Below are 25765 nucleotides of genomic sequence, written 5' to 3' on the forward strand. Positions count from 1 at the left end.
GGGCTTCCACAAATCTCCAATTTGCCCAGTTTTCACAAAAAAAAATTTTTTTTGTGAGTTTTTGTGTGCTGTCTTCTCTACATGTGAACTGGGCCTTAATGTCGGCATAAATGTCTATAAGTTTGTTAGAGAATGTAGCAAAATGTGACAGGAGGAAGAACCTTTTGTCTTGGCCTACATACAGATAAAAAGCAATCAGAACACGTCGCCATGGTAGTGGCATCATCATGCGTTAAAACAATCCAAACAAAGCTCAGCACAACTTCATAAAATCTGTGGCAAAACTGAATTCAAATAAAAAGATAATGTATAATTTTCATCCAAACATACCATTACGTATTATTTTGAGCAACATGACAAATGTGATATTGCTAAAGTAAGTTAATGAGCTCTAAATAAGTTTTAGGCTGAACTTTGTGTAACCTTCTTGTTTTTTTTTTTTCTTTACACATACAGAGAAACTGACATTGACACAATTGTGCTTTATTGCTGTACAGAGACAGAATTATAAAACATTGGGATAATATTTATGAAATACCACAATCTTTTTGTTTTTTCCACAAACACATACATATGCAAATGAAAATATATTGTATGTCAGGTACAAAAGAAGGATCACAATAAAAAATAAAAAAAAATAAACGTATGACAAAATTATGAAAGGCAGTGACAAACCCCATATTTAGGTGCAGAAATAATAGAATAACAATAACAGAATGGCCATTTAACACTGACTGTAGCACCAGAAAGCTGATCTCTGAAGAGACGATTTTATAGATTCCTGATGAACAGAGATGAATGGCAGTAATCGGCCTGCCAGTTATGCGTATTGTAGACTTTCATGTGGACAATTAGTGTTTGGGGTAGATGAAGGGTTCACAGTGTGGTGAAAAACAATTCTTCACATTAGAAAATCAGCATTTTTTCCAAAAGATATGCATGTTATGGAAAGTCCAAACATATTGATCATGCAAGGTAAAAGCCTTATTTCATGGTTTAAGGGTATGCACAAAATCACACAGCAAACCCGAACACTGTTCATGATGAATGGCAGGTTTTACCCTGCAGAGGGCATCAACAAAGTTCACCAGCTTGATCTTTGCCTATTATGCTTGCATCAGATTTGCTCCTTGATAATGTTTCTAGTTCTGCAGCTCACAAGGTGTTCAGGATGGAGTAGATCTGTCCATTTGCATCGTTACCTCACTTTAAAAATGAACTCCAAACAAAGACATAGTTCACATTAAGCAATCAAGTATATTCGTTTTAGAAGCAAGAGCATATTCCAGTAATAATTCACAAAGCTACAAAGAATATCAGTGATGCTCAAAGAATAGATGTTTGCATTTAGACATTCAGTCAAAAAAAACAAAACAAAACAAATAAAACTCTGGTGGTGGTGATTCCCAAGTCCTCTTGCACCTTTGTGCTGCTAATTTGTAAGGCTAAATCAATCAGACACATTGTGGGTGATCAGTGGCAAAGAGAAATCCATTAGAAATATTGATACCAAGTGTCGTTAACCATTTAGGCCAATCTCCCAAGATCAAACAGCTTGCCGAGACACGCCCAACACAGAGATCAACCACAACACCACATAAACATTGTGCAGTAAACAACTGTATGGATATTTAAAATCAATCTTCCGGCTTGCATCAGGAAAAAAACCAAAAAAAACGTAACAGGATCTGGAGGTTGATAATAAATACGTAAATAATTCCACAGTAACAGACAAGTCATTGTAAAAAAGAAGATATTCACACTTTTTTAAATAAATCTCTTCCAGTTTCTCAGTCATTGCATCAACCCCCCCCCCAAAAAAAAAACAAAACAAAACCGCAAAGCATTCTTCAATCCCAAGAGTCCTTGTAATGAACTGAATTTTTACACCTCATACATGTCTTTTGTCTTTTATTTCAGTCTCTATGCTCTTCTGGGATGATGAAAGCAAAGGACTTCAAAAACCAGTCACTATTTACACTGACGTTACCATGGAAACACCCGTAAAGCCAGTTTCATCCGTCCGTTAGAGGAAGGAGGGCAGCAGGTTGAGCTGGAAAGAAGGGCTGTGGTTTGGGGTCAAACGGGGTAGATGATGGAAAGGACTCGGGGTTAGAGGTGAGTGGAGGACAAGCACACAGTGGAAGAATCTGTACAGAAGTCCAGTTGATCTGTGTGTGAGCTCCCGTACATGACACCAAATACACAACCCTGCTTAGTTGTCGACACAGGCATCGTTAGAAGCTTGAAACATTAGAGGCTCAGAACAGCAACGCAAACTCTGAAGTCCAACTATATTTATTTTTTCTTATTAATTCATAACTAATGAGCAAGCTAAAAAAAAAAAAAAAGTAAAAAAAAAGCATGAATATGTCTCTCAGAATAATTGAGGTTGCATACTGTATAGCCAGACTGACACGGAAAAGGAAGAGTGCAAATAAATAATTTGAAGCCTAGAATTAATGACATTCAGGCTTTCAAGGTCTGTTGTGGGTAAAACTAGAAAAAAAACACAATTTGAAAGTCTCTCCTCTTCATCAAACTAATTTTGTAAATGAAGCAGCATCTCTGATCTGCAGGATGACTGATATTCTTTAATGAACAAGTCCAGAATTTAAAGAAGATGCTTTTATAAACTAAGAGGTCAAAGAATATAACTTGTTTGAAGATTTGAGCAAAAGTTGGATAAATTGTTGTCATTATTTCTGTGGGACCTAATGTGTTTGACTCAACCAAAGAAAGATCTGGCCTCATATGTTCTCACCTAACAAAGCTTATGTGAATACACAATGAGAGTTTAGCATGTTTTTCTCTTATTTACGACGTTTTTCCTCGGTTCACATTGTCAATAAAACTTATTTACTCTTTTAAACCAGCCTGTACATCAAATAATTAAAGAGCTTACAGTATGTATTATATGTAACAACAATACTTCAATCATATTTTCACTTGAATCACTTTGGCACAGAGTCGCATGTTCACAACATGAACCTCATACCTGTCAGCTAAAACATTTGCATCTTGAACAACTTGTTAGATTCCCTTTTCATGGTAAAGGTAAGTGCAGTGGTTTGGAATTTGGCCACAGGGCTTTTATTCAAGGCTGGTCAATACCGAGGATGAGAAGTACACCTTGGGATAATACTGAGGTTAGCCTGACCCCTTGGTAGCTTGTTGCCATAGTTACCAGAAGCACTTAGGAGCCGAGCATGTCGAAGCCAGCTGCACGGATGTTAAAAACCTGGAAGTTCCTAAAGGCGTTGGGTTTTCTTGTAAACTTCACAAGTCTGCATGCAAGAACCCCAGTGTGAACATGTAGGAACTCAACAGTATCATCAGCACCATGTTGTGGGGAGGAAACTTGTTTGTGTGCAGCAGTAATTCAAAACTATCTACTGGAGAGATAAGAGGCTCTTCGGCATCTGACCACCACAAATATGCTGCTGATTTGCTCTCAGGTGCAGCCTCCAGTAAATGGGCATCATTCTTTTGGTGAAAATAAATAGACGTGTTATAATAATTTAATCTCTTATACGTCTGCTTATTTTTTTTTATACATAAAGTATTTGATCATATAATAAAACCCACTTCCACAGGAACAGTTGTTTATGCATTCATACACACTGTGCACACTGAGTTTATGTCATATCAGGTAGAACATTTTCCACAGTCAGTGCAAATACAGGAGAAGCCGAAGCCCAGCCCAGGGATTAGGCTCTTTAGCTTTCGGCCACGGTTCATCAGCGTAGCCCACGGGCAGTGAGGTTGGTGGCCCAGATCAAACTTACAACAAAACAAACAAAGAGTTTATTTTTGACGAAAGGATTTGAAGACGTAACTTCAGATACCGCAGCTCAAGGAGAGGCCTTCCTTTTGGTCCAGAGCAGTGTGGGGGGCAGGGGTGGGGACTGAGGTGGACGCTGCTTGTGACTGCTCCGCCCCTCACACTGCACCTGCCGCCAGCGGAGAAGCTCCCTGAGGGCGGCACTCTCGTCTCTGTTGGTCAGATGTAGGCGCTGGAGCAACTAGAGAAGAAGGAGGAAGGTTGGTTTGGATTAGAGAGGAAGAGCATATGTCACTAGACTGGATGAGATGAAGAAGCAAATGTATGATTAATGAGAGATGTGAATGAAAAGTTCAGGTTTTACTTCAATGCAGCTGGATAAAAAATATACAAGTTCCAGTCTCGGACTTGTGCTCAGGCCATAAATAAAAATGTGCATATACAGAAACACATTCAACCACTGGAATAAGAGCACATCACTACTGATGTGCAAGTCAATTGTTTAGGTAAAATTAAAAAAGATTCTCAGATTTTTGTTGATAATCCAAACCAAGAAAATATTAAAAAGAAACTTTAATGCTCGGTTATAATTCGACAGATGAATTATGCGGAGATCAGCTTTGTAATAAATTTTGTTTTTTTCTCAGTTGATTGTCTACTAATTATCAGGACAAGATTATTCTTCACTGATCACAGAGTCTTTAAAACACAGCTCGTGATCTGAAAAAAAGCAATAAAAACAATCTAATTTGCTAAAGCCTATAAAAATTAAATATTTCTACCACCCTTCTACGAAAATCAACTCACTTGCTGCATCTAAATTATTATTAATTCTTAAAAAAGCAAACTTACTCTTATTTATTCCTGCTGACATCCGTCATGTTACCCAGCAGTCGGCCTAAGCCAAGGGTTTGCTATTTCTTTATTCCATCTTTTTAAGTCTCTTATTTCACTCTCAATAGTTTACACACAATGAGTTCACCAGATATTACATGGAGGTGACCGGATGTCTAATGAGTCCATAATCTAAATTTAATCATCTACTTGTGTCACTTGTGAATGTATTTTGTATTAACCCGAGATGTCGGAAAAAAAATTCCTTCAAAGAAAAATTTTTCCAAGCTTGAAATATTTTTACCGTAATATTTTCCAAAACATGTCACTTTCTCACAGCAATTACACACAAGCCACGGTGTGACGTAGGTGAGCATTTTGTTTCAGATATCCATATAAGATTAAACACTCAGATTGACAGCCTGCACCGGCACACAAGAATCTGATCCATAATTTACACCTCTCTGTTAGGCTATTCAATGCTGGGTGCCGAGCAGGAACACCAGCTACTGGAACAGTAGACAAGAGGGAACACCATGTCCTTCTGCAATGCATGACTGAACATGGACTCACGCAAACACAAATAGACTGAATGCAACAAGGCTCAGAAGCTATTGGAAATATTCAAAGATTCGTAGTTTGTGACCTTTGTGACTGAGAACGCTGCACATGTAAGCAATAATCTTTAAAACGGAACAATAACATGATACAATGTGAATATAGCATTTACAACATAAGGAAAGTTTGATAACACTTATTTGACGGGTTGTGAATAAGACTGGCATGACACCTGTCATGAACATGACATAAGTATTTATGAATATTTATGACTGTTGTCATAAAGTGTCATTTGGTAAATCATGACACTTTTAATACAACGTTGACATTATTTAAAATGCCTTTGTTATGACAACTTGTCATTAACCAAGAAATCATGATCTGACATAAATTTGTTATAAAAGTACCGAATGACACTTTATGACAACAGTCATAAATATTCATGAAGACTTACTCATGGTCATGACAGGTGTTATGTCATGTTTATGATGGTGTCATGACTTATTCACCCGTCAAATAAGTGTTACCGAAAGTTTTATGGTAATAGTGCTTAAAATAGTTCTTAAAATTATATATAAAAAAACTGAACTGCCAGAATATTATGAAGATTCTGTGCACTACATGCACAAGTTTGGGCCAGGTAAAGCTTGAAACCACCTGCGTCCTTTCCCCTTGAGTATACAAGTCTGACTTAAAACAAAAATAACCAGAACAGGTGACGTCTTGATCTTGGAACTCAACTGTGAAATTAAAAATATTTACCGGTAGTTAAAATGGTTATGTATTTATCTATTATTGAGATTACCTTGTTCTGTGTTGCAATTTCCTTGAAAGATTCATTGTGTTTTTTGATTAAGAAAAATTCAAAATCATAAAAAAAGTCTTAGGTTAGATTGAAGAAAGGTCAGCAACTCTGTAGCCAGATGGTAATTCTGTAAACTAGTTTTTTCTAGTATACAGAAAAAACTTAGGAAAGCACAGAAATACTAAAAACATGTAGTATTCCAACCCCAAATGTGACTTAAGTTATACCTCATTTGTAAAGAAAGTAGAAAAAAAATATGATGGTCTAAAAAGAACCTTATACTTTTTGAAAGTGTTTGTTCCAATCTGGTTAATATCAGAACAGACTGTCCTTTAAAGATGAAAGAGGCAACGATATCAGAAGTCAGTAATCATTTCTCTGTGAGCTTTTTTTTCTTGGAAATATCTTTTTACCAGCGGGTTTAGGTCCACAACGTATCGTACTGTTTGTCCTTCTCCTACGTTTCAGAAATGGGAATGTGTTGTGCTATGTAATTCTGAGAAGAAAACATGTGAACACTCCTACTTTGAATGTCATTGCCTTTCCCAAGACATTGTCTGAAGGGATAAACAAAACTATCAATCTTTGTTGTCTTCAGTCATTCAGCCGTCTGTCAATTTGCTATATAATTAGCCTCGACTGCTCTTGGAAAAATACAAACCAGTCTATTCATTCCTAATCAGCTTGCCCTCTTTATCTTCCAGCATCCTTTCTTCTTATTAGTTATGAAAGTCCTACGCAAACACATTTTGGAATGAAGCTAACAGACGAAAAAATGATTCACAGAATGAACTTAATGAAGATATTAATGACATTGAAACCGATCCAAAAAGCCATCAGAAAAGTATTTTCTCTTATCTTTTCTCTCAGTATTTGCACCATGTCTGCAGTGATGAGCAGAGCATGGAAGAAGACAGGACAAACACAAATGTGTGTTTGGTTTTACAAACATTAGACATGTATGAATATAGTCCGACTTTTAATTACATGAATCACCAGAGTAATAAATCAGGGAAAAATAGCCTGAAAACAGATTAATAGGTAAATCAAGTTACATTAAGCAGCAAAAACATTTGACCAGGTGAATAACAACTAAAATCAAAGACTGATCAGAGATTTGTGGCCTCTTTCCGAACTCTGGTTTTTGTGAAGTTTTGTTCTGTTGGTACAAATTCTAGCCAACTATAATTTATCTTCCGGAGCTATAGTAAACAGCATTCAAAATATTTTCTTACCCTCCTGCTAGTAAATAGAAACTAATGTTTAGTGTTACGAACTATAGATGCCAACCTCAACTCTGAGGCGACGGTGGCCTGATGGGAAGAGTAGTCATCCTGCATTTGGAAAGTTGTGAGTTTCAGCCTAATTTTCTAGATCTAACTTTTTTTTTTTCCAAAAAGTTCCCAACGCTTCCAAAATCAGCATCTTCTAAAACAGATAGAAGTTAAGAGCACCTAAGAATAAAACTTTACTGTAATACCTTCGTTCTCTCAGATATCTGCTGGCAAAATGCTCCCAGGGCAGGTATAAATTGTGGCAAAAAACCCACTATGCACCCAAAAATGTTTACAAAATGACCAAAAGCTTCCATGATGCAAAATAGCAAATAACATTTTCAGCATACAAGTGTTCTTTCCTCAGTAACAATTTCCACAGTTGAGTTTTGACTCTCAGCTTAATCACCTGATGATTAATAGAAATTGCATTTTGAGTTTTGTTGACTTTTCATAATTAATTTTATGAATAGAGCGTAACATTTCTATGCCTTGAATCAATCACTGAACTGGGATTACTGGGAACACCAGTAAGTATCATTGAAGATCTAAGAAGGAGGAATGCCCAGCTGGCCTATGTTTTCTTTTTAGATATAAAAAATGGTAATAAGAGGTTTCTCTACAAACAATAAAAAAGGGAGCAGATGAACTGTTGATGAAGTTATGCAAAAGCAGTGCTTTTCTCAATTTTGGCTTCCTGATTTTATGTACATGTTGATCAGAACATTATGATCTTCTTTCCTTGGCTTTGGTTGCTTATAAAAGCCCCGGGCTTCATAAATAACCAGACTATTAATCATTTATGCCAATGTTCTGAGGAAGTTTTATACTTTTGCAGAATTTCCATGAAAAACACTGCTGTTGCCGTCAGGCTTGAGATCAGCATGGCTGTGACACACTCACCACATCCCTATATATGGGAAGTGTTTCCGGTGAGCCCCCTGACCACCCTCTTTGTTTTAGAGGGCAGCCCCTGCACCAAATGGAGAAAAGTTGAGATGCCCCCTCTGGAAAATACATGAAGGATAAAAGAGCAAAAATGTTAGAAATGCAGAGAAAGAAAGTCTTCTCCGTACTCGGAAGGTGCTGCAAACATCTAGAAACACTGTGATTAGGAAAGCCGGCGCATCAGCATTTTACCTGCGTTCACACACAGGTCATCTGGAAATGGAGGGGAAAAGTGTTTTTTTCAGTCGCAGGATTTTAAAGAAGGAACACAGAGTCCTGTCACACCTTTTGTGGAGTTTTATCTATGAAAGGTAAATCCTGTGAGCTCGTCTCAAAATGGTACACCATGTCCTTTGCTTATACTTTTGCTTCGAGCTTAGCTGAAAATCACTCGCTAATCCAACCTGATATTAAAGTTCTTTTAGTTTCCTGAGAGAAAACTTTGCATGAAAGTCTGAATATTATTCAGCATTCAATATATTAGCACCTTAAAGCTGCAGTATGTAACTTTTATATAAAAAAAATAAACGTTTTTTACATATTTGCTAAAACTGACGTAACAGTCAAATATGAGACAAATAATTAGTGAAAAAAAATTTACTCCTTTGCCTTCTCCTTGATCTCCCATTGCCACCTGGAGAAATACACCGCTCGGTTAGAAACAACCAATCAGAGCCAGGAGGAGGGACTTTGCTCCCAGTACACTTTACTTTTCTAACTTTAAAAAGTTAAAATATCTGTTTAAGTGTACAAACTTGATTAATAAAGCTGACTGATATATTTTATCATATGGTGAAGATACATTGTTGAAGTTCAAACTGAGCATCAAAAAGAGGAAGAAAGGAGATAAAAGTGACTTCATAAGTGGCATGGTTATTGGTACCTCACACTTGTCTATGTATTTCAGAAATGGATTTTCTTGCTCTTACGGTTACTGAGAATAGCTTAAGATAATACAGAGGCATCTCTACTTTCATCTGAGGTAGTATGTGTAATACCATAAGGTAAGAACAGGAAGCAGTGGCTACAATTCACCTCACCAAAATCTGACGATGACAAGTTGAAATCTTATCTGATGAGGCTGGATTTCAGCTGAAAACAGTGATCCATCTCGACTTGGAATAGATCTAGCAACAGGTCCTGTCTACATGCACAAAAACCTCAGACAGAAGAGTTAAGGTCATTCTGAATCAAACAACGGTCCAACACACTACTAGACAGGTTTACCTAATAAAATGTTCAGTGAAGGTATGTAAAACTCAATTTCATTATTTGAAATTGCAAAAAAATATCCCAAAGTAATTTAGATATAAATTATTACTGTATCTGGAAATCAGGATGAAAAAAGATGCACATTGTTCAGAGAGAGTAAGAACCCTCTCTCTGAACAAGAGAGAGGGTAAAAAAAATTACACAGAGCCTAAAACTGTCCTCCATGGCAGTTTTACACTGCTGCCATGGAGGACTTTTACATAAGTTAATAGAGCTGGCTGTCTATAAACAATTATGATGTGAATAAATATATATTACTCACACTTCTATCCTCCATTTCAGGCATGAGCTAGTAAGAGTTTATCTGCAATGTTCTACATGGGAAAATTCAAAGAATCAATATACCATTAAATGCTAAATGAGTCACATTCTGAGAATGCTGTTGTTTGGTTTAATTTTTTCAGTAAATCACAGGACTGTTTTCTCCATGTTTAAAAGATGACAACCCGGATCTAAAGAAAAGTTGAATGTCATCTTTGGAGAAAAAAGGGGGTTGTTACTGGGTGTTCTTGCCAGAGGTAAAATTACAGCACATGATAATAACTATGAGAGCTTGAATCTGTGTTTCCGACTTGCTCTATCCTTGGACTTTTTGTATGTGGCATAGATCATGCAAGTTTGAGTTCCTACTGCTTTAGGCTTGCTGATAATTATAGCACTGCTTAGTTGTACTTCCGTTTTTCACTTAGATCTGTGTGAGTTTGCGTTTGAGTAGAATGAATCTAATCCTGCAACAGTATGTAGTGTCAGAAGAAGCTCGCATGTCAGGAGAGGTACATGATTTTCCAAGGAGGTGACTTTTTCTTAGTCAACAAACCCAAACACAATAACATCTATCATTACAGGGATTGTGCTCTAACCGTCTGTGTGTGTTGCTGTGAATGTGTTTGAGTAAATGTTTGTGTGCCTGTAACCAGCCGTAAGCAAACTGATCTCAAAATGAAGGTCAAGGTTTCACAAAGTCTGCAAAAGTGAGGCAGCGTCTGGAGCTAATAGGCTGAAATAAAAAAAAATTACACAGAACCTAAAGCTGAAAGTAAAATTAGTGTATTAATCAAACAATTCACCATTTTGGTGCATAAAATATTAGAAGGGAAATGCTCTGTGATGTGTGATTACCTGAGTATGATGGCTGTCCAAATGTCTGTGCAGGGAGGTGGTGCTGGAGTTTGACTTGCTGTGACTCTCATCCTCCAGTGATCCTGAATATCACACAAATAGCAAACACCCAGTCAGAGGTCAAATCCAGCTCTAAAAATATTCAAGTGGCCTTCTTTTCACTGTACAACTCAATAATTAAATAGCAACTGAAAGTTAATTTTTTTCAGCAATTCAGTTAAATTTTTTTTAACTCAGTTATTATATAGAGTCAATACACAAGAAGTGAAGTATTTCAAGAGTTTATTTCGGGAAAGTGTTGATTACAGCTAATGAAAATATAAAATTAAGTTTTTCAGAAAATTTTAATATTGCATAAAAACTTTAAAAACGGAAATCTAAGCTTGATTTGGTCAACAAACTGACCTGACCTAAACCCAGCAGACTCTATGGAGTAATATCAAGAGGAAGATGAAAGCCTCCAGACTAGCAGACAAGCTGAAGTTGATTCTGAAGAAAGCTGGTCTTTCATAACACCTCAGCAAGAAAGAATATGTTTTGATATTTTAAATAACTTTCAAATAAGTTTTATTTCTGCAGTTTTATTTATTATTTATCTATAGTTTTAATGATTAATATACAAGTTTTCTTCAGATAGGTATCTTGAATAATTTGGTCATATTCTATTTGAAGAAAACCAACACATTAACAATAAAAACTATAGATAAATAATAAATAAAACTGCAGCAAATAAATCTCATATATTTAAAATATCAAAACAGATTTTTTTTTTTTTGTTGACTTTTTGAACAGTTCAAAAAGCTAAGTTCACATATTGTGCAGACAGGTCCATTATCAACTCAGTTACTTTAAGTTGCAGCATAACAAAACGTCAAAATGTTTGACTTTTAGCTTTTTATTCCCTTTTTTGGACCCTAAGGCTGGACTTTGCCATTTACTTGATTTTTCTCAATGAACATGAGAGCAACCTGCTTTTTCTTAAATAGGCTGTCATATGTAAACTTATGGAAGAGAAACAGGGAACTCCCTAAACCTTGACTGACCTAGACAGTATAGCAGATCATGATTTCAAGAGGTCATTTGTCAGGAAGGCAAAGTGTAAAATGTAAAGCCTTGTGGTGTTACCATTAGATATCTGGTTGCCATTCTCCACAGGGACAGGGCTTGGGGGATGGAGAGAGTGGTTGTTGGCGTTTTTGTCTTGCAGCTGCAGGGATGGTGAGGTCGGTGCAGAGCCACTTTCTTCCCTCCCTGGCAGATTGATGTTAGAATTGAAACCTGGAAACAGAACAACCAGAGAAAAACACAATATATGGAGAAGTCACACTTATTCAGACAAAAAACACAGTGAGATTTCAACATATATACAAAGGTCTCTAAACTTAATACCTTCCCTGGTAATATCTAAAAGGTGTTTAAAAAATTACATTCTTATCCTAGCAAAAACATTAAGACAAATCTAACAGTGGGGGAAAATGCAATCTTACAGAAAAAACTTGTTTTCCCATATTATAAACATTCCTGGAAACATTTTGTAGCTCATATTTTTATCTTCTCCATTTGACGCGAGAGTTGAGGAACTTTTAATTAGAGGTCCATGACAAATTCAGAAAGCTTCAATTGTTGGTATTCTTGTTACTTCACGCTGCCCTCCCATTGTATTAGAAAATAAATTTATTCTTCTCATAAAATATTTTACAAGGTTGAAGCAAAGAGAAAAGAATCTTTGATTATGCATTTTTGCAAAACCTCTGTAGATCATCCAGGATCTAGACTTTCTTTTGGAATACCTCCTAAATAAGCATGACTGTCCAGGTTGCTACTTTTTACTCAGATTTTTTTTTTGTATCAAAATGAATTTTAATCATAATTGCTAGAGTCTTTTATTTTAGGACCTTTTAGGGAGAATATTTGTGAACGGTGCAATAATATTCACTGATTATTTCCACTTGAGGAAAATTGTTAAATTATTTGTAACATGAAAATGCAATTTCATACTTTTGCATTTAAAATTTTACTTTTTGAATTTGATTTTACTATGTGAAAAGTTTCTAATTTGGCTATTGGTTGACATGCGTTTCCAAAAGCCTCTGCAGCTCTTCCAGGGTCATACAAAAACTGTGTAAGTAACCCTGGCTGCATGTGTTAGTAGATAATCAGCTGTTGTCTCAAACCAAGAATGTCTATCTTTTGTCTCTCAGCTCACCCACACCCACCCAGTCACATGATACCTAAACATACGCTGGACAAACTCTAATATAAATATATTCACTTCCAGAGTTAAAAATTGTGTCCAAGAAGGAGAGATGATCATTTCAATTCCAAGTTTGACTCAGGGGAATGTGGTAAAGTAAAACTGGATGCTAATCCTCTTCATTTGTTTGAAGTATGGGTTTTTTATGACACATATTTGTGGAAAAATCCCAAGACCACCTGCCATCTTTCCTTGGTATTCCTGTGGTTTTCTCATACCATTGGGGTGAGGACGGGGAAGGGGCCAGCAGGGGACAGTCAGCTGTTCTGCACAGAGATGTCAGGGATAGCAACTATAACCTCTGCCCGCTCCCTAGAGCTGAGTATCACATTCAGCCATTTGACTGCCAAGAGGGAACGGAAGTGGCTTGTCCTGTTAAACCCATTGGCATCCCTATGCACTCAGATCTGAGGCGGCCGCTGTGCTCTGCCTGCTCAAAATACCCCGCTGCCCACCCCACTGTCACACACACCACTTTCCATGATGCCAGTGCTTTTTCCTGCTCCAGTCCAGATGCTGACGAAGACTCAAGTACAAGATGTGATGTGGGGCAAATGCGTCATCATTCACTCGCTCACATACAGTGTCTTATAAGGTTCTCAGCATCCAGCTCGATGCACTTTTTACCATTATAGAAGCATGATGCAATAGCTTACTACGCAAACCGAGTAGCTCCTCCATAAGGCAATGGAAAGATGAGCATTTATTTTCACCAACAGCTACTCCTTCCACTCTGCTCCAGTTTTTTTACTTCTCCTCTAGATATTTGACCAGGTTGTACTGCACACCGCTTCAGAGCATTCACACTCCCCTCAATACAACATGAGTGAGCTGTTAAATATTTGATGCCTAATCCTCATCATTCTACTGCTCATGCATTATTAACAAAGCCCCAACTTATAAACTCTGAGGAAACACAGTCGGGTAGCTGAATTTCTATCTTCTCTTATAGGCTAAAGTTGTGCTAAGACTGCATCAAAATGGAATATTTACATCATCCCAAAGCAATCTCTTTTTGGGTTTGAATAGTCTGACCTGGTGACCCTCCACTGCACCAACTGTGTGTGACATAAATGTTTGCCCTACTTTCTATAATTTTGTGTGCACTGCATGCAGCCCACTGAACTGCCTTGCACAATAGCCCAGAACTTAAACTGATTATTATGCGACACTAAAGGAGACTATGCAAGCTTGCTCATAAGCCAACATGTAAGAAAGCAAATGTGGAAGCCGAAGGGCACGGCAAAGCAGATAGTAACAAATAGGTTTGTGCAAGTCTGCCAACAAAGATGGCTATTGCAACATCTACATAACAATATTGATTTTTCTATGGTAGATGTTAGAGAGCCTGATACTATTCAAAACCTGATCTAACTAATCTACAGGTAAGCTCATGTGGTGGTCTGGCTTTGTGTGTCAGTCAGCAACCCCAGAGGGGGCAGTCCACTTCCCGTTCCTGTTTACTCTTTTCACATATGACTTGTATTACTATGAAAAGAGTAGCTTTTTATCAGAAACCTTTATCATTATGTTATCATAGATTATGTGCACAGAGCCTGCGGCTGTGTGAACTTGCATAGGCACAATGATGTACAGACACAAGTACCTGGGAATCCAGCTGAACAATATACTGGGCTTGAGATTTGTCTTCAAATCTCTGCCTGCGGTCTTACTGAAAGGAAATGCATGTACTCCCTGTGCATGTGTGAGCTCTCTTCTTCTCTTCATGTGTGTGTGTGCATGGTTGTTAGTCCTGCGATGGACTGGTGACCTGTTCAGAGTTTACCCTGCCTCTCACTCAATGATCGCTAAAGATAGGCACCTGCACCTCCACAACCCTGCAACGATAAGTGGGTATAGATAATAGATAATGGTAGGCTGATCTAGACTAATCACATGGAGGTGTGAGGTGTTTTATAAGAGGGGTTTATATCTTCTAAGATGGCTGAGATCTTTCAATATCTGCATACCACTATATACCATTGTTCCTATTACCAGATTGTGGTAGAGGAATATTTTCATATGTGGTCTGATCAGCAGACAAGAACGAATGAAATGATAAGGTAAGTTTCACAAGTGAAGCACTAATAGACAGCTCAGCAGGTGTGTGATGTGAAAATGCACTTTAAGCTGAAGTTGATCAAAGCCTGGCACAGTTTGACTCTAACGATGCAAAATGTATGTTGGATACCTAAATGACTGACAAATGTGAGGAAACATTTGTCCATATAATTTTATCTGTGTGTATCCTTTTTTCCATCTGATAAGTTTCAAACTAGATTCTTCAGTTGTGCAATAAATAAATGCTTGTATAAACTTTGATAGTTGATGTGTCAGTGGCACTGCATGTATTCTGACCCATGAGTTAGCTTAAGACTCTCCCATATTTCATCAGAAGTGTCAAAATCAGTTGTCATTAACTTAGTTTGGTGACAAAAATTGCATCTGCCTCCCCTATCTTGCACAAAGCTCTGTGTGGTGAGTTGTATGATTGGTCAGAAGTTTGTGGCCATGTTTTATGCAGAAAAATCAATGTTGATAATTTGTTTTATTTAGTCCACTTCCACCATTCTTTTTTTGTAATTACAGGCGATATGTATAATTTTAGGGAGTGTTAATGTGATCTGGTGAGGAATCATGTACATTTGTACAATAAATCACAAAGTAACAACACAGAATGTCAAATGGCTAAAAACTCCTGGATGGAAATTGCAACTTTGTTGTCCGTGAAGGAGTTGGTCTGCAGAAGGGTTTGGTGCTCTCTCCATGATCATTTTGTGAAAGATAACGGAAGATGCAAGAAGGGGCTGGGTATAGGTGTGATGCAAACTGAAGTGAGAGGGGTGTCCATCCTTTGAATGTTCAGCTTAAGATAAACTATGAGAGAGCCTTAACCCAAGCAACTTCTTTCTTGTTACTGCAAAGCCTTGGGATTATAATTAATAACAAAATCAAAACAAAACTGACAGAAAAAGGATTTTTAAGTTATATCTTAAATAATTGAATTCACAAAAAATCTAGCTATTAGTCGTACAACATCGTAACAAACATAAACAGACCTGCATCTCTCATTTTGCGTCCAGGTGTTGACTTCCTCAGCAAGCTGCGTCCTGAACTGAACAAAGTGTTGAGCTCCTCTAGGGGGCTGGTCAGGGGTCTCCCATTGGCTGGGTTAAACAACAGTGGTGATGATGAGCATGAGTGTGCCCTCCGTGGCTCAGGTCGAGACATCTTCACAGGCGAATAAGGAGGCGGCTTCCCCATTAGGTCCCCACCTGCCCTTTGTGAGGAGATTTTGGGGGACTCAGAGCTCCCAGTGACAGATGCTGCACGAGTCAGAGACAGGAAGTTGGCCTCAGGTGGGAAGGGGAAGTGTGAGGGTGGTCTGTAAGGAGGAGGTGGTGCACTTGGGGGAGGAGGAGGTGGTGGAGGAGGGAGCGGAGGTGTAGACTTCTTTTCTGGCATGAGGACTGTAAGACTAGGTGAAGAGTCAGCCCTCTGGCGTGAAAACTGTGGGGACAGTGGGCTATCTGGACCAGTGGCATAGTTCAGGTTCGTCTCAAACACTGGCAGTTTCTTTACCTCCAAAGGGGTGAGAGGTGACTCATCTGAAGCAGGAGAACAGGTAACAGGAGAGGGGGGGAACACCAGGAGAGGGGGACGGTGAGGGAGCAAGTTGGGGAACGGAGCAGGGATATCACAGCTGCCATCTTTGCCAAGCTGAGCTTTGGCAGCAGCACTGTTAGGCAGGCTCTGTGTGTGAGAAACCTCCATAGTAACAGTGGCGCTAGCTGGCATTTGCTTGTTTTCCCCACTCTTTGGAGGAGACAACCCCAATCCAATCAGGCCCAATGTTAGAGCCTGCAGCCTGGCAGCCTTGGTGATTGCAGGAGCAGGATTTCCACCATCTTCAGGTGGGAGATACTTCATCTCCTCATACACAGCTTCTGAGTCCATCAGATCTGGGCTGTCAGGGGGTTCTTGGAGGCTTCGAGTCCGTGGCTGGGACCCCAACATCTCAATGTATACATCCTCTTCGTCTTGGCCTTTGTATAGGCTGAGTGCCACCCCTTTTGGAGCATCTAAAGAAGCTGCCCTCTGCATCAGGCCTCCGAATCCTCCAAACCCCCCACCACGAGAAAGCAGGGCCATCTTTACATCAGCAGGGCGCAGCTGGTGGAGCTGGGGTGCCACGGCGTTAATCTCCTCATATGAGCCTGTCAGCTTAGTGTTAGGGCTGCGCTTAGGTTTGGGTGGAGGTACCTTTCTCATGGTTGTGTAGTCATCACTGTGAGGACGGGGCTTGGCTGAGGAAATGACATAAGAAGGGATTTCACCACAAAGCAGGTTTCAGCAATGTGTACGACCACAAAAACAAACAAAAAACAACACCACATGCACCCTACCTTAGCTTGTGGATTTTGGTAACCTATTTAAATATATGAATATTTATAAATTTGATAAAATGTGTAAAGGATATTCAAGCAACATAGAATATAAATACCAGTGACAGAATTGTCATTCATTCCACTTCTAATGTCTGAAGTCAGGTAGAAACATCAGGTGCAGATGATGAGAATATTGTTACTCAGTATTTTGAAGGAGTTTTACTGAGGTTATAAAACAGCTCAGTGAAAGCTCTAAAATGTCATCAAAGAACTAAAGAGTCACAGATTGCTGACCTGACCAAACTGAACAAAAAGACTGTGAATGATTAAGCTTAAATGTAATAATAGTAAAATGTAAAGGAATGCAATTATTAGTAGTATTGTTAAACATGTGCTTGACAAGTATAGTAACAGCAGCAGTCTTGCTCTCTGTAGTCTAAATGAATAGGCAGCATGCCTTGGCAGAAAAACACAATGCACATTTAATTAGCTTCTTACACATTTGAGTGTTTTTACCTCAGAAACAACTCAGTTTACATACCTGCTGGGTCACTGGGGGATAGCTGGGATTTTGGGGGACTTTCAGCCGGTGAACTAGACCCCTCTGGAGTGCAGCTTTCTTTGGGAGCCATTGTCAATCCTGAGCTTACAGCTTCATAAGATGCACTCAGGCGGGTGTTGGGGTCCCTCTTTGGTTTTGGAGGAGGTTGCTTGCGAGGAGAAGAGAGACTCCCGTTCCCTGCTCCGTCCTCATTGTTCTGAGCTGCTTGCTGCAAGGCTGGTTTGACTGGTGGACTTGCAGAGAAGTGGACCATGTTATCCACAGCAAGGGGAATGGGTACTGAGCTAGAACGAAAGTGCCGAATAATTCTGCTTCCCCCATTGACATGCCCCTCGTGGACTTTTCCGCTCTTCTCCACCATCCTTTAAAGCAAAATGAATAAAACAGAAAGAATGTGACAGGCTGAAATACTGAGCCAAAGGAGAAAAATTTAATTTTTGCTTTGTTTAAGATTGTCTTTCCATCTTCAATGTTATCCTAAAATCACTTTTTTCATTAAGACAGGGGAAAAATCCCTGACACAAAAGTGTTTTATGATTTAATAAATAATTATATTAAGATATTTAGGATACTGAAACCACAAGCCTGAAAATTAAAAACTGAACAAAAGGGGCAGTTTGAATGACAACAGTCAGAGATTAGGATTTAAATATAATCTCCTTGCCGTAATTGGATAACATCTATCTTGATATTTCCCCTGCTAATCTGGGTTAGCCATCTGTTACTTTTGCGAATGCATGCAGGGGGTAACATAGCATGTGTGAGGAGAGGCTCAGAGAGGGCATTTTATGAAGCCAGAAGAGAAACTAGGTAACTGCAAATGTGACTCGTCTGACAGTACACCACATGATAACATTTTGCTTGTTAGTAGCCCCTCTCTGCTCCTGTCAAGGCAGCAGATGTTATGAGTATAAAGACAGAGAAAAAATATAGAAATCAGGAGAGAGTTTCTCTGACAATGGGTGCTGAGGTGCAATCTGCAACTTTTTTTGTTTTGGCTTAATTTACTCTAAAAGTTTTAAAAGCCCTCTAATACCATACCTTGCAAAAGTACTAAAACCAGCGGAACTTGTCCACATTTTTTCACACAAACTTCAAAATGGTGTTGGTCTGTTACATAATATTCTAATAAAATACGTTAGCCATTTATAGCCTCCAAATTTCATCAAACTGGAGACTTTGTTGTATAAGTAATGGGTGATCTAAAGTTATCAAAATAGTGAATTTTTGAGCATGTTGGGTGTGGCAAAACTTCAAAATTTGACCTCTCGCTTTGAAACATGAAAATCTAAAACTCAGACACCAAACCTTGAAGAACTGATCCACATTTGGTCCACTATAATACTCAATGGTCAAATCGTGTCAACACTTAAAAATCACAATTCACTTCCAGCTCTCACTTCCTGGAAACAGGAAGTGTAATATTTGACTTTGTAATGTCCACATTTGATTCCCGTAACCTGATCAACATGACAGAGTGCCCAGTGGCACAAGACATGTTGGTGTAACTTGGTTTCCAGCACTGACAGTTGCTGAGTACGCTACACTCTACAAAGGGTGTAGCGTACTCAGACATTACGCCTTGACCATACATCTGGCTCTACTTTCCACGTCATGTGATCTGCACCAAATTTAATATCACAGATATTAATCCAACCCCCAAAAGATATTTAGTGACAAATTTAGTGGGTGAGGTCAAGTGAACGGTTTAGAATCAACAAAGATATCAACCCCAAACTATGCTTTTAATGAGAATGGCAAACCTACAAAAAAAAAAAAACTCCTGGAGCCATGGTCAAACCCTACAAGAAGTCAGTTATTTTCAATCAAACTTTTCTCTCCATCATTGTCTTTACCAGAATCGCTTGGAGTTTTTGTTTGGTCAGAATGAGGTAGGTTTAGACTGGAGTAAAGTTCCATTGATGCAACACTATACGATCTGATAACACAGATCATTATCTGATCATCTATCACAAAGCTTACAAGTAAAGGTCTTGAGCTCAGACATATCCAATGACATCATTAATCACAAAACACCCGTCACACACACACGAACACCATGCATTTCATTAAACACGCAAGTATGTTTAGAGAGGCAAATGATTTCCTCTTATAGTCTTTTACATGAGTGACCCTGTGAACTGTTTCCAAATTGACAACAAATTATTAGATCATCACAATTAGAACAATGAATTAACTTGTGGTTATTATCAGAGGCAGTAAATTGGTAGAAATTTGATTTTGATTGATTGTGTTTATGTATTCTAAATAAAAAATCAGGCTGATCATATTGGAAAAATCTCATACAAGAGGGGTTGCTTATAAAACTGACAGCATTGTAAAACAATAATTTATGATCTATTTATGAGCAACTTGTAGAAGCTAATTTACCTCCTAATTGGCTGATCCTCCTCTTTGCCCACTGGCTCGGGCCTCTCACCAAGTGGTGGGCTGCTACTGAGGGTGTTGAGTTGACCATTACCATGGCAGCGCAGACGGTCGCTCTCCCGTGCGATGTCAGATGCATTTTGGATTACCAGCTGGTCATAGGTCCGTAGCGCAATGTCTTCGGCTCCCTGCAGGAAACGCTGCACGCTACTCTCCTCTTTGTGCTGCAGCGACAGCCTGTGACTGACCCGTTGCCTGGCCAGCCAGCCGCGGATCACTGAGAAACAAGAAGGAGATGAGGAAGGTTTCAGAAACTGACAGAAAGCACATAAGAGTTTGTTTGGTAATGGTTACGCGTTACCTTTCTGACAGGTGATGATCCTTTTGTGAAGCTGGTAGCAACGGTCATTGAGCTGATCAGCCTGCCAGTATCTCAGAAAGACTTTACTACTGCCCATCTACACACACAGATGCACAATATGAGTTATTCCTCATTACACAAACCCTGTCTGGCTGTTTTCTGCTGACATCTCAGAAGGTTGTGTGAGTTTAGAGATGAGAGTGCAGTGATGAAGCAATAATTTATGATAATTAGTAGGAGTGGAGTATATTCACTTCCAGGATTCAGGGGTCATTTCGGGGGGCAACACAGGTCGCTCTATAGAAAGTGCATGAAACTGATCACTGATGACTAATGCAACACCAGCTTTATGCAGAATTAGTGTGTGTGTGTGTTAAACTGGGCTGCATTAGAAGTGTGTGTAGGATGGTGTGGGTGTGTGTGAATGCCTGCATGTGACCTATGGGGTCACTTATTCAGACACAACAGCAGTGTAGCAGACAGGACAGAGAGAGGGGTAGGGGTTTATGTTGGTGTGCATGTGTGTGTGAGCAGCATTATGATGAGGTCGGACAGCTGGAACCAGCCGTCTAGATTCCATGGGATCTTTCAAACACAGGGTCAGGGATTAAGGCAAATCTTTTGTTACTGATGGAGACAAAAAAAAAAAGAAAAAGAAGAGGAAGCAGCAAAGCGTGCACACAAACACACCTGCCATCCTTGGAGTTTGGACTGCTGCAGAACAAAACGGCATTTCTCCTCAGCTGACAATTTCTTCTTGTCTCCCAAAGTTGGGACTATAAGGTCTTTATATCTGAAAACAGCAACCAAAATAACATGAAACATTAGACCTGCACAAATAAACATGCAGTGTTGAAAAATTTCTATGGCATGGTCTTTCTTGGAATAATGGATTCAAAGGTCATTGGGGTTACACGGTGGACCAGCCAAAGAGCATCTGTTCCTGTTGCTGTCATCCTTGGTTACGCTTGCTATGAATGATCAACTGGATTGTGTCAGCAGCTTGGTTTCTGCCAAGATAATGCAGGTGAAGGAGATTGTAAACTATTTAGTGTTTTATATGCCTAAGCTGATTGCATACACACAGATAAAAGAGTAGCTGAATAGTCTGAGTAGCAAAAACATGATGCTGAATCGAGTTTGTTGTAATTTTTTTATCCATTCTGACATGTTCAAGCCATCTACAGCCAGTTAGCAGACAAATGACACATAAATCTGTCAGTGTTTTATACAGACAACCATTTTTATTGCCATGATGTAAAGTTCACTTCTAGTATGTATGTAAATTATTATCGCCACAATGAAAATAATTATCATGCACATCACTGTTTTAAATGAAGACAATCCCACTGCAGACATACATAAATTATAAAGGCTTGAAAGAAGATGCTTTCATCTGCCACTATAGTAAAATATGTTACCATTTTATTTAATTGCAACAGTTTTTCTGTAATCAATGATCTGTATTATTAATTCTTTGCATAAGAAATCATTGATATCAAGACTACTAAACTTCTCAGAGAAATCAACCATTGGTAATTTTTATTCTTAGTTAAAAAAAAACCCAGATTGTTTCTTAAACAAATCAGATCATATGCTCATAAGAAATTTTACAATTTCATTTTTATATTGTTTTTGCAAATCTTTTTGCAAAAACAAGCAAAGTCCAGTACACGAGGAACCAAATGTCAAAACACAATAAAAAGAAATCATATACATCTTTTTCTGTTTGTAGTCTTCCAAGTTAGTTTTCAATGGTAATCTTAATATACTTTGTTATGACCCGTCTAGGGGTGGCCAGAACACAGCATGAAGGATCCATCCTCTTCAGATGTTATAATTAATTAAATTAATTAACTTTACAACGCCAGTCGTATCAACGTACACGCTAATTAGCTTTCAGTTAGAATCCAAACATATACTGTAAGTCCAAGCCTTAACAATAGAGAGGAAAGCTGCATGAAAAAAAAACAACATTCATTTAAGTGTATTTTCTACCCATTATTTTACTCTGATGCAAACGGGACCAAGCCAGAAGCCTGGAATCAGTTTATCTACTTGAGGTCACTATTGAATGAGTGGGAAGGGGGTTTGTGGGTCCCTCAAAGCACCAGCGGACCATTTAGGGATTTGTAGTGCTAGTGGTGAGTGCAGTGACTACTATTGGGACAGCTCTAGTAGACATTTGAAATTGTCTTGTGGGCCAAGTATAATCACATATTAGGCCTGCAGGCCTGAGTTTGACACCTGTTGTCAAGGTAAAACACTGCAACTAATTGTCTTCACTAATTAGTAAACAGAATCCACCTGTGCATAAGATAATCTCTCTATAAATCCAGCTCTTCTCTGAATATCTGGTAGAGGGCATAGGTGAATAAACCACATTATAAAGTGCAAGCGACAAAGAAGACAGGACAAGTATAAAGTTGTAGAGGGATTTTAAATCAGGGTTAAGTTACAAAACAATACTCAAAGTTTTGAAGCTTTGTGATATTCCATTCCCATCTGAAAAAAGTGACAGTAGGAACACAGTTGCTGCAGTCAATCTGAACCTATGGGCTGGAAAAGAAAAACATCATTCACAAAAGCATCAGAGGTGAAAATAAATCTCTATGAGCTTCAGAGACTCACTGTTCAGGTGGTAGAAGTAAAACAAGCATTAGTTGTCTCATTGAAAAATCAAAGATATGACTGAAAAAAAGTTATCAGGAATCTCAGTTCCATTTTGGTACAATCCATGCAGAAAACACAGCAACAAAAGAGACAAAAATGTAACTTTATGGCTCACATGCAAAATGCTTTATGTGGTCAAACGCAATGACGACAGAGTTATTATGTGGGGGAGGCTTTTCTTCAGCAGCAACAGAGATGCTCGTCTGAGTTGATGGGAAGTTGTGTGGACCTAAATGAAAAGAAAACCTTGGTCGAGGGTGGAAATGACTCGAGATTGTAGGGGAGGTTCGCCTTACACTAGGAAAACAACTCAAAACACAAAGTCAGCAATAGAAAGAAGTTGTTTACATAAAAGTTCATTAAAATACATGTAAATATGGGTTGGACATGACAAAATGTTAGAGTTCAAAGGTAAGGAATTCTTTTGTGAGGCATTGTATGTCACCTACCTTTAGCTTTATCAGCCACATTAAAACCATAGCTCATTTTGCATGATCTTTGATTACTAAAATTATCTTGGGGCTTGGGGAAGATTAATAAAAGAATGTCATATTTGAACCTCAGGTACTTTAATTAAATCTTGTCAGTAAATGGTCTGAATATTACCCTGGGAGTGTGGAGCAGAAAAAAGCTGATGACACCGCACGTGCGAAGTAAACATCACAAGCAGGTGGTTGGAAACATAAACCACTTGTGCTGTCAATACTGAGTAAGTGAGTTCACGTGAATAAGGGATGCGTTTGATTTAGAGAAGTGGGGTCTGACTGAACTCACCATAACCCTTCCCTCTTTGTGGTAATATTGGTCCAACAGACAGCTCACGCTGCCCCAAAGGGCCCATAAAACACAAAGGAACTCTGTAAACCCGTGACCCGTCTTATGAGGATATGAAAACTATTGATGCTCCCTGTTTTTTACAAGTCCCACGGGAGCCTCATATGGAGTCAAACTGAAATGAGCCTGACATACAAGATAAGGATCATATGCTGTCATTGTGGTTAGGTCTTGTCTATAACTGAACCAATGATGCGACAGCAGTGAACCTGTACTTCAAACTCTGAAACTGTTCTTGACAAACTCTGACCTGCAGCTCTTTTATGAGTCCATAAGTGTCATTTAGTCATGAATATGTAGGCACAATGAGCAAACTGAATTATGTATATTCATCTGCTGGTAATTTATTGCCCATTAATAATTAATAATGAGAACCTACATGGAAAAACAGACATAAAAATGTGACCGACAAGCTCGTAAACTATGTGACTTGTTCTTTGCTCATGCGTCTTTCTCATTAACTTCTTATATGTAGGGATAATTTGCTTACTAGATAAAGAGGGTTGAGATTTAAAAGGAACAGGATTTATAGAAAAATTATATCTGAAAGAAAATAAACCTGGACACAAAACACACACTATACCATAAACAACAAATAGAACTAGCAGTAAAATAGATTTTTCCCTAAATCACTCTGGTTACCAAGACACTAACGTGTTTTGCTTTAGGCAGCCACTGTAACGTAGAAAAGAGTCATAGGTGGCTCTATTGTGTAAGTGGATTTGTTTACACCCAATGCTCCATTTGTCTACAAGATCATAAAGCAACATTGAAGATTAATTGCAGAGCAATTGCCTGTCATTTTTACTATTGGAAATGCCACAGGCATGTGAAAAATCAAAAGACAAATAAGTAAAGTGCAAACAGAATCTAACCTTAAATGTGAAATATGTTTTTGAACAGATTATCACAATAGAGCTAAAGAGCACCAGAGCACTTCTGCATAACAGCAAACCACTTTCTTGGTCTATGTGGAGAAAGAAAGATATGGCATATTTTTCTGGAATTACTGGCTTCTTTGAGTAATAGAAACTTCAAGTAAGATTATCTTAATGTATAAGCAGTACAACTTTAAAAAGAAATTACATACATGTGTAAATAGTTAAAAAAAAAATCAAAATTTTTGCACAAAATACATAAAAAAGTAGTTAAAATTAGCCAGTGTTCTATTTATAGATTGAAAATATGTTTGTGTCTCCACCTTTAGAGTTTCAGCCTTGTAAAGGAACAAATACCATTGGTATTTCCCTCATCTCAACACTGTGAGAGGATGTAGATAACCTTATAAATGCTCTGAAACCCACTCTTTTTTTTTGAGTCACGTTGTAAGCTATTTTATTATGGTATTTAAAACCCTTTGAGCCATCCCTTGCACCTTTTCTGATTCCTGTCATGTCCCTTTCTTTATAGCTGAATATGAAAACAGGTCTTTGCTTCTAAACTGTAGTCTGAAAAACTGACCATTTCTTTCACACAACTAGCCTCTGTGCAATTTGGAGGGATTTTCCATGGCTGGCAGGAGCTTATTTTGATGTCTCTGTATGCAAAGGGTTTGAGAGCAGACTGCTCATATCAGCTGCAATATTCTTTGAGAAGCAGGGAGAGCAATGGTTGAATGTAATGCTCATAGCAGCTGCAGCACCAAAGGCATTACAGCAAATTATTTGGCGAGCTTCCAGCCCAGGATGGATGTCATGAGGTTGTCATGGCC

General features: G+C 38.4%; 1 protein-coding gene across 4 annotated transcripts in view; it reads right to left on the reverse strand.

The window, feature by feature from the left end:
* Positions 1–462: 462 nt before the first annotated feature.
* The window catches only part of myo16 (myosin XVI), a 113162-nt gene continuing 87859 nt past the window's right edge, over positions 463–25765 (reverse strand). For 3 of the 4 annotated variants that reach the window (XM_028023224.1, XM_028023225.1, XM_028023222.1), the window contains exons 28-35: positions 21238–21340; positions 20548–20644; positions 20190–20463; positions 17778–18160; positions 15908–17155; positions 11720–11872; positions 10595–10677; positions 463–4025 (exon numbers count right to left, since the gene is read on the reverse strand). In XM_028023224.1, coding sequence (XP_027879025.1) covers positions 3855–4025; positions 10595–10677; positions 11720–11872; positions 15908–17155; positions 17778–18160; positions 20190–20463; positions 20548–20644; positions 21238–21340 — 2512 coding nt within the window. In that variant the 3' untranslated portion in view covers positions 463–3854. Of the gene's footprint in view, positions 4026–8158; positions 8263–10594; positions 10678–11719; positions 11873–15907; positions 17156–17777; positions 18161–20189; positions 20464–20547; positions 20645–21237; positions 21341–25765 lie in introns of all 4 variants that reach the window. The other variant, XR_003596229.1, reaches the window with a different exon arrangement.

This window comes from Xiphophorus couchianus, chromosome 7 (assembly GCF_001444195.1).
Source record: "Xiphophorus couchianus chromosome 7, X_couchianus-1.0, whole genome shotgun sequence".
Taxonomy (NCBI): domain Eukaryota; kingdom Metazoa; phylum Chordata; class Actinopteri; order Cyprinodontiformes; family Poeciliidae; genus Xiphophorus; species Xiphophorus couchianus.